This window comes from Lissotriton vulgaris, chromosome 4_1 (assembly GCF_964263255.1).
Source record: "Lissotriton vulgaris chromosome 4_1, aLisVul1.2, whole genome shotgun sequence".
Classification (NCBI taxonomy): Eukaryota; Metazoa; Chordata; class Amphibia; order Caudata; family Salamandridae; genus Lissotriton; species Lissotriton vulgaris.
In genome coordinates, this window is record NC_141691.1 from 1,701,766,105 (window position 1) to 1,701,783,508 (window position 17,404).

The 17,404-nt window shown below is 48.0% G+C and overlaps 1 protein-coding gene across 7 annotated transcripts in view; it reads right to left on the reverse strand.

Annotated features, from left to right (window-relative positions):
• C4_1H8orf88 (chromosome 4_1 C8orf88 homolog) overlaps nt 1–17,404 on the reverse strand; it is a 736,309-nt gene that overhangs the window by 347,273 nt on the left and 371,632 nt on the right. For all 7 annotated transcript variants that reach the window (XM_086967013.1, XM_086967010.1, XM_086967012.1 and 4 more), the window contains exon 5: nt 13,356–13,437. In XM_086967013.1, coding sequence (XP_086823139.1) covers nt 13,356–13,437 — 82 coding nt within the window. The remainder of the gene's footprint in view (nt 1–13,355; nt 13,438–17,404) is intronic.

A 17,404-nucleotide genomic window follows, 5' to 3' on the forward strand; every position in this document is an offset into this window, starting at 1 on the left:
TGTATATTCTCATAGGTGCATAGGGTGTATGTTCCTCTATTCCTATTACTACAGTTCATAGGGTGTCGCTGGAGTGGATGGCTCTAGATGTTTTTGTATAAAATGTGTACATACAATTGTGCACTGTTACTACATAATCAACATATATATTTGTTTTTTACTTGCAGTGTCCCCTGAGGAAGGGACACGAGGTCCCGAAATGCATTGGGCTGAAGGTCATCAATCGCCACTCTCTGTGTTCACATCGCTATAATATTATGATTGTGAAACGGTTTTTTCACACATTGATTATCATGAAGCAATGATAATTGTACTTGTATACATTGAATGATGTTAAAACCCTTGTTTTATTGAAAGCAAATGAAAACTAATGGTGATATCAATGTGAGACCATTGTTTTCGTTATATATTAATAATTTCCAGTGGGTGTAATTAACTAAAGTATTCGATCCATAATGCTTTTTGTATACCTTAGTTGTACCCTAAGTGTGACTGGTATGCCCATACGAAGGTCCTGTACACACTCTCTCGCTGGAACCCAGCTGATGAGCCCTAACAAGGGTGAAACCAGTCCTAGGTTGCTTGAATTCGATTTAGGGAGCACCTGGGCTGGCAGTTTGGGCTAGACTATTCCCATTTGAGCAGGATCAAGACATATTTGCATATGCTGAACCCAAACTGAGGTGTCATGGTGTGCAAAATAACGATGGACTGTGATATGGCCTGATTAATTACAAGTGGCAGCGATTAATTCAAGCATTCCATCCATCATTTTTGGGAATTCTTTAATTTACGCAAAACAATAGAGCATGTATTTGGGCTACTGAAATGCAAAGTCTGGTGTCTGTACCAAACCTTTGTAGCATTGATAAACTATTCCAGTAAGAAGCATGTTGCAACATACTAGTTGGTTGCATGCTGCACAACAATGCAATGGAGCAATGTGTGTCAATGGTGGCGGAGGAGGAGACACAAACACAAGTGACAATGATGAGGAAGCAGAAGTGGCAACAGCGCAGCCAAACTCTGCCAGAGTCAACAGCATGCAGCTGCTCATTCGGAGGTTCAGACCTCAACAATCACTCCCAGCGCAGGTATTCATGCAACTGATCGGTATGATGGCATCCTGTATATTCATAGTCCCGCACGCAAGACTGCACATGCGTCACCTTCAAGAGTGCTTAGCACGTCAGTGGAACCAGGCTCATGGGCATCTGAAAGACCTAGTGTTGGTGACCGGTCGTGCTTACAACTCTCTGCATTGGTGAAACCCACAAAACCTTTGCAGGGGACGACCGTTCCAAGAGCCTGTCCCACAGATTGTGTTGATGGCGGACGCATCTCTCCAGGGTTGGGGAGCGCATGTCCTCCATTACACAGTGCAGGGACTATAGACTGCACAACAGCAGAAGATGCATATCAACCTCCTAGAGCTCATGGCAATCTTCATGGCACTGAAAGCGTTCAAGTTGCACCTCTGCAACAAGGTTGTGTTGATCCGGACGGACAACATGACTGCCATGTATTACATCCAGAAACAGGGAGGAACACACTCCCCACAACTATCTCACCTAGCCCAGAGCATGTGGAAATGGGCCATTCAAAGGAACATATTCCTCATGGCAGAGCACCTCCCGGGAGTAGACAACCAGATGGCGGACCTGCTCAGCAGGCACAGTCATCAGATGCACGAGTGGGAAATCCACCCATCAGTACTCCAGCCATACTTCCAGCAGTGGGGTCATCCAGAGATCGACCTCTTCTCCACAAAAGAGAACGCAAAATGCCAAAGCTTCGCCGCCAGGTTCCCACACCCGCAGTCTCAGGGCAATGCGATATGGATGAACTGGTCAGGCAGATTTGGTTACGCTTTTCCCCCAGCCCCACTCATACCGCTGGTGGCGCGCAAACTCCGGCAGCACTCCATGACGCTCATCCTGGTTGCTCCAACGTGGGCACGGCAGGCCTGGTACACCACGTTCCTGGAACTTTCGGTGGTGCCCCACCAGCGGCTGCGCCTCACTCCCAGCCTCCTCACTCAGAGCCATGGCGACATTCAGCACCCAGATCCTCAACAGTTAAGCCTAGCGATTTGGCTCCTGAGGTGATAGAGTTTGGCTACCTCAACTTGCCCCCTGAGTGTATGAACATCATCAAAGAGGCAAGGCGGCCCACACCAGGGCGTCCTATGCAGCCAAATGGAAACGGTTTGTCATTTACTGTTCCAACAATGACATTAATCCGCTAGATGCATCCACGCAGAACATCATTTGTTACCTACTGTGTCTGTACCAATGCAACCTAGCATATAGCTCCATCAGGATACATTTGGCTGCTATAGCTGCTTACCTTCGAAACAGGCATCTTTCTCTTTTCAGAGCGCCTGCCATCAAAGCCTTTTTGGAGGGCCTTAAAAGAGTGATCCCTCCCAGACACCCTCCTTCACCTGTCTGGAATCTAAATATCGTTCTCACCAGGCTCATGGGACCCCCCTTTGAGCCTCTCCATTCTTGTGAGATACAGTTTCTTACTTGGAAAGTGGCCTTTCTAATAGCCATTACATCGCTGCGAAGGGTCAGCGAGCTTCAAGCCCTCACAATTCAAGAGCCATACCTACAAATTCATGCCAATAGGGTGGTGTTGCGCACCAACCCCAAGTTCATGCCAAAGGTAATCTCGCAGTTCCACATCAATCAAAACATAAAACTGCCAGTTTTCTTTCCAAACCCTGACTCAGTGGCAGACAGAGCACTGCACACCTTAGATGTCAAAAGGGCTCTCCTGTATTACATCGACAGGACAAAAGACTTTCGCAAAATTAAACAACTGTTTGTTGCCTTCTCTCCCTAACATAAAGGCAACCCTATTTCCAAATCAGGTATAGCCAGGTGGATAGTTAAATACATTCAAATCTGTTATCATAAGGCTAAACGCACTTTAACAGTTCCCCCAAGAGCGCATTCCACACGCAAGCTAGGGGCATCCATGGCTTTCCTGGGTAACATTCCTTTAGAGGACATATGTAGAGCAGCCACATGGACCACCATACATACATTTACCAAACACTACTGCGTAGATGTACACTCCAAACAGCAAGCTGCTGTAGGACAGGCTGTTCTCAGAACTCTCTTTCAGACTGCTGCAGCTGGCACTGGCAACCGCCAATAAGGAGGTAGCTGCTATTTATTCTATGCACAGAAATTAATTCAGCAGCCCACATGCCTCGAACGGAATATGCTACTTACCAGTATGCATCTGTTCTTGGCATGTATGGCTGCTGACATTCATATCGCCCACCCTCCTCCCCGGTGCCTGTCGCAGCTGTAGCACTCAGAATACTTCTCAGGCATGGTCATCTCTTACTGTATTACACTCCATCTCTGCCACAATGGCGAAAAACAATCTGAGGATGGAGAGGATGCCCATGCGCACTGTAGTCCAGGGGAGGAGCCACCTATCTTGTGATACTTCGAAGACTCTTCCAGGACAACAATGTGCAATCATCCGGACCCAACACTAGGCGGCGATCTATGCACAGATATGAATTCAGCAGCCCACATGCCTCGAACATACCATTAACAATGACAATGTTTATATAAAGTGTTCAAACAATGTTCAAGGCAAATAGGACTGTTAGCACCCACCCGCAAACAGCTGCATGATGTTACATCCCCATATTAATGAAAACAATTGTAAATCTAGAAGAGAGGTGTCTCCAGCCTCTAAACCTGCTCAGACCATATTTAAGCTCGGTACATTTAGGATTGTTATGACTCACTCCTTCAACAGTCAGAGGGTCAGTTGGTAGGGTGTCAACAGCAGTGGCAAAGGTGTTGTTTGTTTGGCCACAGTGCCTCTGGCCCTCATCCTCAGGTCACTTCACCACCACTTTACCTACTTTTGTGAAGGATCATGAGGTGAACACAGGATGCGTGTTACCGGCAACAACATGTCACAACCTCTATCACACGTTGGTGTGGTCTTTGCAAATGGCCAGAGAGCACTATCTACTGGGAAAAGTAGAGCCCAGCAAGAGTTCTGGTCATGTTGATGAACAAAAAAGTTGTCATTGTAGCTAGGTGCCAATGATGTGTTTAATGCTTCAGATTGTTTTGTCAACTGTTCACATTTTAAAATGGTAGTCTTTTTTCACAAGCAGGTGTGTGGGGGGGGGGCAAAATGAAGGTGCATGCGGATTGTTCTAAGGAGTCCTCAAATCAGCTGCATTAATAAAATGCAAATTGTAGGTCTGTCGGGCTTGATTTTGTGATTTTATGGTTCAATTCTGTTTTATTAACATTTTTAAAATAAACATTCTATTCCATCAGCAGATTCACATTCGCCAAAAGCACACATTCTTCGGTGTGGCCAAATGCAACATGCTGATTTCGAGTTGGCAGAGCCCTGCCCGCCTCCTAGAATTATCCTCACCTGCACTTGGGGACATATAAAATGTTCAGTTTTAAATTTATTCAATAATCTCGAGTTACCGGAGGCGGAGTTGACTCTGATCAGCGTAGCAATCGAAGATATCTTGGGCATGTTAATTCCTGAAATTCCTGCGAGAGTAGAGACACATACAGGCTCCAAAAGTTCCCAAACTCAGATTTCTTACCTGCCAAAGACAGTTATCTTCTCAGTGCCAGAGCCTTTGCAGCCAGGTTGTGTGTGTACGAGGTTTGGAAGTACCCCAGAGGGTGAGGATGTTTTGGATAGCCGCCCCCAATGCCATACCTATCTGATCGCCTCTTTGAGGTTTCATGGGGTATGTGAGGGGGTATGGAAGGCCAAGTAATATATAAGCAGGGAAGCGTTTGAGTTGTGTGTCCAGGTGTCTGTCTACATCATCTATAACTTGTGTCCAGTATTGTTGAAGCTGTGAGCAGTACTACAATATATGCGTCATAGTCCCCTTTCCCCCGCAGCCTCGCCAACAGTGTACGCTTTGATTGGGGGAAATTCTATGAAGTCTTACCGGGGTGTAATACCATTGTGTAACAATTTTCGTGAGTGTTCCAGTAACAGCGTTACTGCTGGCGGTATGGCGTGCCCTGTTTGAGATGTCTTCCCAATCCTTATAGCTCAAGGTCCGTCCAAGATCCCCTCCCACCTCATCCAGCCCACATTTGTGTGCCTTTTAGTTTGAAGTAAAAGCGCATACCGCTCGGATACAAGGCTTTTTTCTGATGTTTTGGTTAGGAGCCATTTCTCATATTGCGTGAGGAGACATTGTGCGTTGGGTCTATTTTGGGGATGTGTAATCCAGTGTCTGAGTTGGAGATAATGAAGTCTTTCATTTTCGGGGAGTCCGTATTCTGTGCGCATCTGGGGGAAGGAAAGTATGCCCTCGGTATCGAAGAGGTGCCCCAAGGAGCGGCAAGCCAGTTGACACCATACCGCAATCACATCGCACCAACCCCCGGAAAGAAATCTGGATTGTCCAGTAGGGGAATCAATGGAAAAGTGGTTAAACCCTGCTTGATGCAGGTCTGATCCTAAACTGTCATAGTTGTCCGCGTAACTGGTGAGAGATATAGAATTGGTGGTCTGTGAGCTTTTGGTTGGAAGGGAACCTTCCAGAGCGATGTTCCTGCGACTGCCCTATCCTGGAAGAGCCAGTTCTTTTCAGACTCAAGACGCCCCCACTGCACTAAGTAGCAGCGTTGCACCGCCTAAAAGTAAAGATGGAGGTCCGATATATAGACACCCGGCATCTGGGGGAAGGTGACTCAGGTTCTTTATACATGGCTTCTTGCCCTCCCAGTTTACCAATCATGCCTAGTGGCGGTATTAGGGGAGGGTCTGGAAGAGATACAGAATCTTCGGGAGGATCGTCATTTTGATTACCGCTATCCTTCCTGTCCTGGATATCTGCAGGTGTTTCCACCTTCCGAAAGCGCCTCGAATCTGGCGGAGCAACGCCTGATAGTTATGATCTGCTGTTGCCTGGGAGGTGGAGGCAAGGTTAATCCCTAGGTAAGGGATCATCTCTGCGGCCCATTGGAAAGGGTAATGTTTCACAAGTTGTTCCAGTAACTGTGAAGGGATAAAAAGAATGAGTGCTCGTGATTTCCCTACATTGATCTGGAAACCTGAGGCGGCCCTGAAAGACTCTAGTTCCTCCAAAAAGGCTGTCAGGGAGCCAGCCGGCCACTCCAGGGTCGCAAGCAAGTCATCTGCGTACAGACTGATGGAGTGTCGGTCGTCGCCAAACGGTATCCCTGTGAGGGGACAGCCCTGGGGGAGGCCCCTGTGAATCGAGAAGGGCGTGGATGTATAGCAGTTAAATTGAAATATCGCTGTGAGCATATGATAACAGTTGAGTATTCGTGTCGTACATTTTTCCCTGAATCTGAAATGCATTAGAACCTGTTCCAGATATGGCTAATGAACCCTGTTAAAGGCCTTTTCTGCATCGACCACCAGTAACATGTGGTCCCCTTGAGAGCGAGTGGCTTTTTCTATGATGTGGAGAATGCGCTTAGCGTTGTCACTAGTTTGTCTTTGGGGGACAAAACCCGCCTGATCTGGGTCTATTAGTGAGGAAATGTGTTCGTTTAGCCTATGTGCGATAATGCTATTAAAGAGTTTCAAATCTAAATTCAGCAGGGAAATGGGTCTGTATGAGCTGCATGGTATATTATCTTTGCCCGGTTTAGGTAATACTATTATGAAAGCTACGAGCTTCGAGGCCAGGATGGTCCCAGAGAAAGAGTTGAATAGTCATGTCAAAATGAGTGCCAAGACTACGCAGAAGGTCTTATAAAAAGCTGCAGAATATCCATCTGGGCCTGGGGATTTAGCTAGTTTTAGTCTGGAGATGACTGCTATGACCTCCTCTACGCGGATGTACCGGTCTAGGGACGCCACTTAATCAGGGGTGAGAGGCGTAGTGCGCGCCGATTGGAGATATTGAGTGCTGGCCTCATGGTTCAGGGATTGATTTGAGTAGAGGTGTGAATAGAATTCTTTAAATGCACCCGCTATGTCCTTGTCATCAAAGACTAGGTCCCCCCCGAAGTACGGATTGAGTGAACGCCCTGCTCCTGTCTCTTGACTCGTAGTTTGTTTGCTAGAAGGAGGCTACACTGATTTCCCAAGTGTTAGCAAGTTGACGCCATGCTCTAGGGGTGCTAGAGCATTGGTGAATATGCTTTAATTCTTTCATTTGCTTGGTGAGGTCTTCTCTTTTCCCCCTGCGCATTTTATTGTCTGCAGCTGCCATTGCTATTAAGTCCCCCCTTGTGACTGATTTAAGCGTTTCCCATAAGACCACGGGTGAGATTTCTGGGGTATCGTTATGTGTGAGATAGTCGGTGATTGATTGCTGGATTTGCTTTATATCCTGGCAGTGAGCAAGGTGTTGCGCAATCGAGAGTTCCGGGGGGGGTTAGTAGTTTGGAGCGACAGAGATCATGACTGCCCCGTGGTCTGATAAGACAGCTGTGTGTATTTCTATAACTTTTGTAAGAGTCTGAATTCCCAGTGTGCCAAAACAATAATCGAGCCGTGCATACCTTTTATGTGCATTGGAATATAAGGAGTATTCTTTATCTTGCGGATGAGGAGTCCTCCATAAATCTAATGATCCCAGTTCTTTTAGCCAAGCGTGACCCTCACTTGAAAGTGAGGGTCTCTGAGCCGGTCTGCCTAGTGAGTTGTCAAAAACTAGGTTGAGGTCCTCTCCCAGCAGCATCAGACTGTCCCCTTTCATTAAAGCCCTCTCAAGTGCATAATATAGGAACACCTCCTGCCTCTCATTAGGAGCGTAAATTGAACTCACCACCAGGGATCTACCAGAAAGAGTAAAGAGGTATACAAGAAGTCTTCCTCTAATCGCTTAGAATTTCTGTTCCACACTTCCCTAAAAGGAGGTCACAATTAGTATGGCCACACCATCTGTTTTAGAAGCAGAGGAGGAAAAATACTGCTGGGGGAAAGCCCTGGATTTAAGACAATGACAGTGTCCTGCAAGGAGATGCGTCTCCTGCATGAGGCAAATGTCAGCTAGAGTGGACTCAAGATAGGCGAGTATTGCCCTACGCTTAATTGGAATATTAGAGGCAGCGCACATTAGGTGTAAGAATTCTAAGAGGAGTGCCTATCATAACTTACTTGATCGTACTGCATTTTCTCGGCTGAGATGCCATTACCCTCCAAGGGAGGTGGTGCTCGTGTATGGTAAGACCAACGCCACCCAGTCATCTGCACAATAGTGTGCCCTATGTGAAGGTGAGAGTGTACCCCAAACATTACCGGAACAAACAAAATAACAAGAAAAGTACACATCGTAGAACTTTGACTCAAGTTCAGTCCTGCAGCCTGAAATGGCCACACAGCTCGATTACTGGGTGTTTGAAAGTAGCCAGTCATCCTGTCTCCCCTACCCCCGTCCGCCCGAAGCTTCATACAGTGCTGTGACGTGTCCCGGAATTCAAGATCCCTTGGGTCTCGCCAAGGCTGATGTTACTGCTTCCAGAGCTGCTTGCTGTCCTTTGGCGATCTCTTCTGGATCGGGCTTGCTTGGAATGCGCTGCTGTCCCACTCGTCTCCAGCCCAGCTGTCATTCCCTGGGCCTCTCGCCCTCTGCTCCCTGGGGGGGATCGAGTCCCAACACGCGGCAGGTCTCGGCTAGCGAGCATAACTGGTACAGCCTTCCCTCCCAGCAAAAGATCAAACAGAAGGGGTGACTCCACGAGTAGGAGATGCCATGGCTGCGGAGGTGCGTGGTTGCCGGCCGGAATGTTCTTCGTATTTGTAACGTGTGGGCCGCGAGTCCTGAAAGAGGGTAGAGGAGTGCCCCTGGAACTTGATAGGGTGCATTTTGAGCGCTTTGCACAGGATCTCCTCCTTGACATGAAAGTCATGCACCCAAATCAAAATGTCTGGGGGCTTAATTGTGTTTCAGGCAGAGATTGGTCACAACTTTCGAATCGACACCCTATGCCATAACTTTTAATGAGGTCTGCGCTCCAGACAAATAGGCTGGATCAAACATGTGAATAGCCTCACATCCAGCATTTGTCTTTCAGGACACAATATTGGCTGTCCACCAACCAATACCAGAAGTCAGATCAAACTACTATACTGGGAATGGTTGAGCAAAATGCATATTCCATCAGTAATCAGGCAGAACTGACTAACTGAAGAATTTAGAAGCATCAAAGTTTACCGATCCCTGGAAAGCTACCTCAATATCATCAAGGTGCCGGATGACAGAAAGCTCTATGTCCAATTCAGGCATGGTATTCTGCCAACCAATGCACTTAGAAACTCTTGGTTGACTAACAAAGCCCAGCCAAAGGGCTGCCCCTGCTGGCACGAATCCACAATTCTCTTTGCTTGTACAGCATATGCAAAACCTAAGGGCAAATGGCTAACTCCAGCCTCATACAACTTACGACTCAAGACTTTAGAGTGGCCCTGCGCATATTGAAATCAGACGCAAGACCTCCGTTCGCGTGCCCAGTTGAGAAATTCTTGGGCTATTGCGGGGCGATCAGAAGAAGGGCACTCCTAATTCCGTTAACCACCCCCTAGAGCCACAGATGTGATGATCCGACCCAGCATGATCAATTGTCATAATGATCTATAATTCTAAATTGTAATCAGTCTTTTTACCTTGAATAATATCAAATTCTATTTCTTCCTATTTATTGTGAATACTGGCGTCTTTTAAATAAGTATTTTAATTTTGTTGTGTAATGTTCACGAATGTAAATTTGGGGGTGGACGACTATACAAATTCTTAACAAACGCATTTGTACTTTATACAGGGACCTTGGTATTTTGCACAATAACCTTTGCTCAACGGGAGCCTGAAAGCTACAAATCAGATGTTAGTAGTTGTGCTTAGGTACTCATTGTTTGCTGCTACAGTCTCAACATCTTGTGTTATTTTTTAATTGTATCTCTTTTTAATATTCACTTGTATGTCACTTCCTAATAGGAACGTATGATGTTTATTTTGAATGTTTGTATCTTTTATGGTAGTGTACCGAAACAGAGTTTGATGATAGTTATGTTCTGTCTCGGAAGGCCCTCTCAATGCATCCTGTCCAGTTGACATTTCAATTCAGAGGGTCCTCCTAAGATGTGGTGGAAAAGGTCCCTAACAAAGCCCAAGATATTGTTCCCTTCTGCCTTAGACATCCCTCCCCTTATACGAATGTTGTTCCTTCTGGACCTATTCTCTAAATCCTCCAGATGAGACTAAGTCTATATGTTGCTCTCGGAGATAAATTACCACCTTGAAGCACTTCTGTCTCCTCTACCCGGCCCTCCACTTCATCTTCTATGTCTGTGACCAGATCTCCCGGAGCGTCCACATCCCTACGGCCCTCTTTTAAGATCCTGTGAAAGGGCTTGGAGGTCATCCAGTGGAGTCGTGAAGAGTGCCTATAGAAAAGCACTAGTTATGGGTTTGTCTGTTGTCTGGTCCGGCTTATCCCCGACTTGATCCGGGTGCTGGGCCATATCTCCAACCGGACAAGTCGTTGGTCGGGAAATTATTTCTTTAAGGGTGCCGTCCTTCTTGGGGCGGCTGGTTGCCATTGGGGATATATCCCTACAGGGGTGCTTGCGTCTGAGATCCCAGTATGCTAGTTAGGACGCAGTCTGTGGCATTATCCCCTTCTATTCAGGGTGAGGAAAGCAGTTGAGGTCCTGCCCAAGAGGTAAGTGGCATCAATTTACCCCACTTTCAGAGTTGCAGAGCAATCCTCGGTCGCACCACAGCCCCCACAAGGCCCAGGCCGATCTGCCTGTCGGTACCACTAAGGGGCAGGATTTAAGTTCACAATTCCACTGACTGCCTACACTGCACCGCATGGTTGTCGTGCTAGCCATGGAGAGTCTTTTTCGACCAAGCTTCCTCTTCTCCTGTGGGCCTGCTACTTCTTCAGGACACAGAACCCGGAACGGCCTCTGCTGCACCTGCCCTGAGCCTCGTCCCTTGATTCCTCTCAATCCTTGGTGCCAGTACGTGCAGGCCCGGGCAGCGTGATCAACTAAAGGGGCCCCTTTTCTTTTCCCTTCCGGGCCCCCCGTTGCCATTTCAAAATATCTGCTGGTGCTGTGGATGTTGCACACGGGCCTCTCCCAGGGGGCAACCTCCATGAGCTGGGGCTACCCGCCCACAATTGCCTGGACTATGAGGCTCACAAGCAGTCTGCGGTGTCCCTGGCCCAGACCGATCTGCCTGGCTGGTCGCCATTGGGGATATATCCATGCAGGGGTGCTTGCGTCTGGGATCCCAGTATGCTAGCTAGGCCACCGTCTGTGGCACCATCCCCTTCTATTCAGCATGAGGAAAGAAGGTGAGGTTCTGCCCCTAGCGGTAAGTGGCGTCGGTTTACCCCACATCTAGAGTCGTAGAGCAGCCCCAGGCTCCCTTCGCGCCACCGCTCCCACAAGGCCCAGGCCGATCTGCCCCTCGGCACCACTAAGGGGCAGGATTCAAGTTCACAACTCCGCAGACCCCGTTCTACACTGCACCGCATGGTTGTCGTACGCGCCAAGGAGTGTCTGTTCGACTAAGCTTCCTCTTCCCCTGTGGCCCTACTATTTCTTCAGGACCCAGGACCCGGACCGGACACTGCTGCACTTGCCCTGAGCCTCGCCCATGCTTCCTCTAAATCCTTGGTGCCAGTACGTGCAGGCCCGGGTGGCGTGATCAACTAGAGGGGCCCCTTTTCTTTTCCCTTCCGGGCCCCCCCGTTGCCATTACAGAATATCTGCTGGTGCTGTGGATGTCGCCACATGCCTCTCGCAGGGGGCCGCCTCCATGTGCCGGGGCTACCCGCCCACAATTACCTGGACTATGAGGCTCACAAGGGGGGGGTCCGTCGCCAGCTTTCTACGGGCCCTCCCTTGTGTCCTAGGCTTTACTCACTCTCAGGCCGAGGCTATTCCACCCAACAAGAAAGAGTGGAGACAGGGCAGATATCCACTCAGCCCGGCCCTTCAACTACCTCCTCTGTTGGCTGCTATTGCTGTGTGCAGGCTTTACCGGGGTGCCCTCCCTGGTAGTACCGACCCGCCGCCCAACCGCACCCCTGTGCAGGCTGCTCTCCTGCACAGGAGTGCGGTCTAGCCAGCACAGTCTTCATGTCAGCTGCTCACAGTGAAGATCGGGCTGCTCACTGAAAAATCCAGGCATTGTCTCTCGGGTGGTCCACTGCTGCAAGTCACCCCTGTGCTTCCTCTGAACCTGGCCGATCCACCTGGGGAACTCTGAATGGGAGGGCCCTCTTGCGTTCCCCTCCAGGGGCCCTCTCTGTAGTGGAAAGCGGCGACGCTGCAATCACAGGAAGCCCATGCCTCCCTCTTCTACCTCCCGAAGCCAGAGCCACTCTAACCTCAGCATTCGCCCAGTCGGGCACATACTCCGACCTCTGTAGCTGGTGGAGCCGGCTAGCCCCTATCCTCCTCGATCTCAGGCCAAACCTCCGCTGTCATCAGGCATGGCCCGGGCACAGGCCTCCCTCCGATCCTCAGCCCTGCTGCCGCCCAGAGGACAAGATCGCGTCCCCTGGGGTCTTTATGCATGATCTCACCAGTCACTCAATGCTCCCAGGCAAAGCCAGCTTGTGCTAACTAGATCAGCAGCTCCAACTCGGCCCGGGACACAGTATAGGCCTGCGGCGGGCAGGAGAGACAGCGAGACATGTCCTACCTCGCTGCCAATCTTGGCCACACCTAGATTTTGTGATTTTAAAGGTGCAAGGGTCTTAAACCAGTAGCTCATGAGCTACTGTAGCTCTCTGGCTACCTCGGAGTAGCTCACCGGTGTGCCACTCACCTTATTAAATTAGAAAGCTTTTGCTTGGCTGAATTCCTTTACAAATAAAACAAAATGGAGATTATACAACACTAATAATATTAGTAGCTCTCAATGGGTTTCATTGAACATAAGTAGCTTTCAGTACAGAAAAGGTTGGAGATCCCTGCCTGGTGTCAAGAGGATGTGTTTTCAGGTAGCAGGTCTGTGGGCATTAAGCTGCACTTTAAATCCCTTCATGACATATAGAAGAAATTAGCTTAGATATTAAAAGGGATTGTGATTGTAATAGAAAAGACAGCTTGTGAAATCCAAAAAATGATAGGTACTCTGGTTCGTTAATAGATAAAACTAAACTATACTTCTGGTGTTGACAGGACTGTGCAATATTTTCAATTGGTCTAAATGGGCAGAACTGGAACAGAGGAGTGATGCATCAGGGGCAGGAATGCGCATAACTCGTGACTTTACTTAATTGTGACTCTAATATGGCAAAGTAGTGTGGCTTCCTAAGCATATGAAGAAAGGGAATAAGAGGAGAAGTGTAAACTGAATAAAAATGTCTTAACTCTACCTTTGCTGTCAGGATCCTGCAGCTTGTTTGAATTCATATCTTCATTATCTGCTGAATAGTCAGAGTTGTTACAATTCCACCACTGTAGCAAGAAAAACAAGAATAATTATTTATTTGAAAGTGCTTCAGGGCTATTGCTAACAAAGACCAGAGTATCAAAAGTACAAACTTATGAAATTAAGCTATTTAGGGTGAGGCAGAAGTAAATCTCTCATCACATGATAGTCAAACTGACTTTGTGAAACTTATCACAAGTAGAAAAAAGTTAATTACAGTAGCAACGTTAGTCCTCAGGTCCCTCTAACCTAAGCCCCTTAACTGAGGAAGATTTCTCACCCCAGTCCTGAGCCCTTTTTTTGGTTATTTTGGGTACTTTGCACATGGGCCCCCATTACACATTAGATACCCATGCCAAATTTGTGTCCTTTTCTCCCAACATTTTGGAGAACCGGGAAAATAGCCAAAATATAGCTGCATTTCTTTTTTATTTTTATTTTGTTAGGAAAAAAGTGCTCTGCAAAAAGTGTCGTTTTTTCTAAAAAAAAAAGAAAAAAGAAATGGCATCAACAAAGGTTTTCGGTGCTAAAGTCACCATCTTCCCAGCTTTTAGGAACATGCAGAGCTGAATAAAATAAAAATTATCAGTTTTTCCATTGTTCAAAGAGGTAGCCCATTTTTCTTTATTTTTGAGCTTTCAATCTACTCTCAGTTGGTGGTTGAAACTGGTGCAAAGGCACAGGTGATCCTAGGAAGTAAAGATTTCTGAAAGATGGACACAATTCTGAATTCAGTAAGGGATCGTTTGTGTAGAACCCTCAAGGTTTTCCCCCAACATTTGTCGAAAATAAAATGGGGATAATGAGTAGGGAAAAATCGCCATTTGTGACGTTTTCATCGGTAATTTCCCGTCACGATTGCAGAATTACAAAAGCAATATACCATTATATCCGCTAGACTCTTATGGTTACGAGGGTTTGTAGGTGGTCCAAGAACCCTAGAGGCAACAGCTGAGCACCACCGTACCATGTTTCTCATTGTGCACCGAGTATTAAGCAAATTCCTATGGTCAAATATGTAGATTAAAACATGGGTATCAAGGAAAGTTGTGTATTTCTGAAATAGGCACCAGATATGGAGTTTAGGAGCCGTGGTTATTTGTACATCTCTGAATGTGGGAGTGACCATACCATCATGTGATTCAGAGGGCCTGTCTTTCTTCTTGCAAACCGGCTTCCATTAGGAAGGAACAAATGAAGGGCAATCCAACTAGTAATAACAAATCTTCTAATATCCTATGCTGCCATATGTCTGCCGATGAAAATGGTATCTTACTTGTTTGGTGTTAGAAATGGGGGGGTCTCTAGTTGGCAATGGCTGACACCAATGTCCAAATAGGGACCCTTCTTCTTAAGTCAGGGCAAGTGGTCTACCCCTTTTGATAACCCCTGCTAAACATTGTGGTAACGTAGCACGAGCAGTGGGTGAAGCATTTATGACCATGCAAAATAAGGCAGTAGCGTCACCACTCAAGTAGGTATAGAAAAATAGTATCTTTATCTAAAGTTCACCCAAAGACTCTCAAAGCTTTTTAACAAGCAAACACACGCGTAAATCAGGAGTGACTTAAAACTGCAATAACGTGTTCACCAGAACGTGGCCCCGACTGAGTTAAAGGCCGGGGCCTACGTGACCCGTTGCGCACCAGATACCTGCTTTGGAAGGGGTCTCAGCATGTAGCTTCTCGAAGAAGCGGAAGCGGTGACAAGCGGACTCCCAGCAACCACAAGTCTTGGTTGCAGATGTCCGCAGCGTACACCCACAATGATTCGGGCATTCGAGGACAGGCAGGCTCGCAGCGGCAGCAGCACGTGGCTGCGGCGGCCTGGGCTGGTGATGGTGATGACGTTCGTCGTGCGGCTCCGTGGTGGGCTCACAGCGGCAGCAGCTCTCCCTTAGCTGCGGCGGTCCATGAGACAATAGCGACGCTGTGCGACAATGGTGAACAAGATGCAGCCTCTCAGCAGCAGCATCTCTCGCTTAGCTGTGGCGGCTCACAGGACAATTCACGATGATGCAATGTTGTCACAGGTGCGGCACTCAGCGGCAGCAGCTCTCTTGGCTGCGGCGGCCAACCCGACAAATCACGATGATGCAAAGCTAGCAAAGGTGCGGGCACTCAGCGGCAGCAGCTCTCTTTTAGCTGCGGCGGCCCTCAGGACAAATCACTATGATGCAAAGTTGGCAAAGGTGCAGGCACTCAGCGGCAGCAGCTCTCTCTTAGATGCGACGGCCCACAGGACAAATCACGATGTTGCAAAGGTGCGGGACTCAGCAGCAACAGCTTTCTCTTAGCTGCGGCGATCCACAGGACAAATCACGATGATGCACAGTTGGCATAGGTGCGGGCACTCAGCGGCAGCAGCTCTCTCTTAGCTGCAGCGGCCCACAGGACAAAGGATGGTCTCGACCAGGCTCGCACAACGGTGGGCACTTAGCGGCTACACCTCTCTCTTAGCTGCAGCGGCCCACAAAGATTCAGCAAAGGTTCCGAAGGTTCAAATCCAGGCGGGCTCTCAGCGGCTACAGCTCCCTCTTAGCTACAGCGGCCCACAAAGATTAAGGGAAGGTTCCGAAGGTTCAATTCAAGGCGAACTCTCACCGGCGGCAACTCTCTCTTAGCTGCAGCGGCTCACACAGATTCAGCGAAGGCTCTGAAGGTTCAAATTAAGGTAAGCTCTCAGCGGCGGCAGATCTCTCTTAGCTACAGCGGCCCACACGCAGCGTTAACAAGGGTTACCAGTCCGTGCTCCTCACAGTAGAACTAGAGGCTCCGGATTACTCATCTGAGGCCTCACCTGCAAGTAGATTTCCTCACACAGGGATTCCGACGGCTGACAGGGTGAAGTCTAATGTCCCTGAGACTTCAGCAGGAGGCACTCTCGGTTCAGGCCCTCAGGTAGTTTCTTCGGCAAGCTTGGTGAAAGTTTCAAAGTCCTTTCCTCTGTTCACTCGGACAGAGTTTTGTCTTGACATCCAGAAGGAACACACCTGAACAAAGTTCCAGCGCAGCGTTTATTTTACCTAAAAAGTCTTTGTTCTCTAAAGTGACAAATCGCTCAATCCAGCCAGAACCAGTTTGATGAGGTCGGGGAGCACTTGGTTTACGAGGCGACATCCTGCCCTTTCAGAATGAGGGGGTCTGATTTTAGACGCCCAGTGGGAGGTGGAGCCATCATTCACCTGGTCAGGGACGCACTCCTCAGATCAAAGAGTCATCCCTCCCCACGCGCTGAATGCTAATCTCTATCCCCTGCCAGGTCTGACCCAGCTGGCTCGGCTGCTTCAAAAGCAAACGGCCAATACACATACTAGCAAAGCCTACAGGAAAGCTTAGGCAAGCAAATACTGCGTTTCCAGAAGAGGCATTTTTGATCATGGAATATATATATAAAGGGTCCTTACTAAATAGTGTAGCTCAATGTCCTGAGCTTAAACATATCAAATTTGATTTTCCTATCAAGTTCCTGGGGTCAGATAGGATTAGGGAAAGTAATCCTCAGCCTGCCTATTGTGGCCTATGAGAACGGATAACTTAACAATAGTAAACAGTGAAATGGAGGATAACTCTATTAGAACCAGCTACACAGACCTAGGCATTATGGTTATCTTAATTCATACAGTCATCTTTACACAGGGAGCATTCGCGCTGTGGCACGGCTTAGCAGTGGCACAGCGCCCAGAGTATCTAAATCCAGCCAACATAAAAGATAGGAAACGAACAGAGGAGGGGAGTCCCCCGCCAATGATGCCAGGTCTAACATGTGGGTAGGCCTAGTACCTGCAACAGGAAAGGGTCCAAAATCCAACTTGGGCACATCTAATTTTTCCACCTTTTTCAAGTTTGTAGCTGTGGATTTTGTGTGCTAGTTCAGCCGGCTAGCAAACCTGTACATTTCTGAGAAAATAGACACAGAAGGGATTCCAGGGAGGGTGACTTGTGGTGCTTTCACTAGGTAACTTTACCCAAAAGCCCTTCCAAACCTCAAACT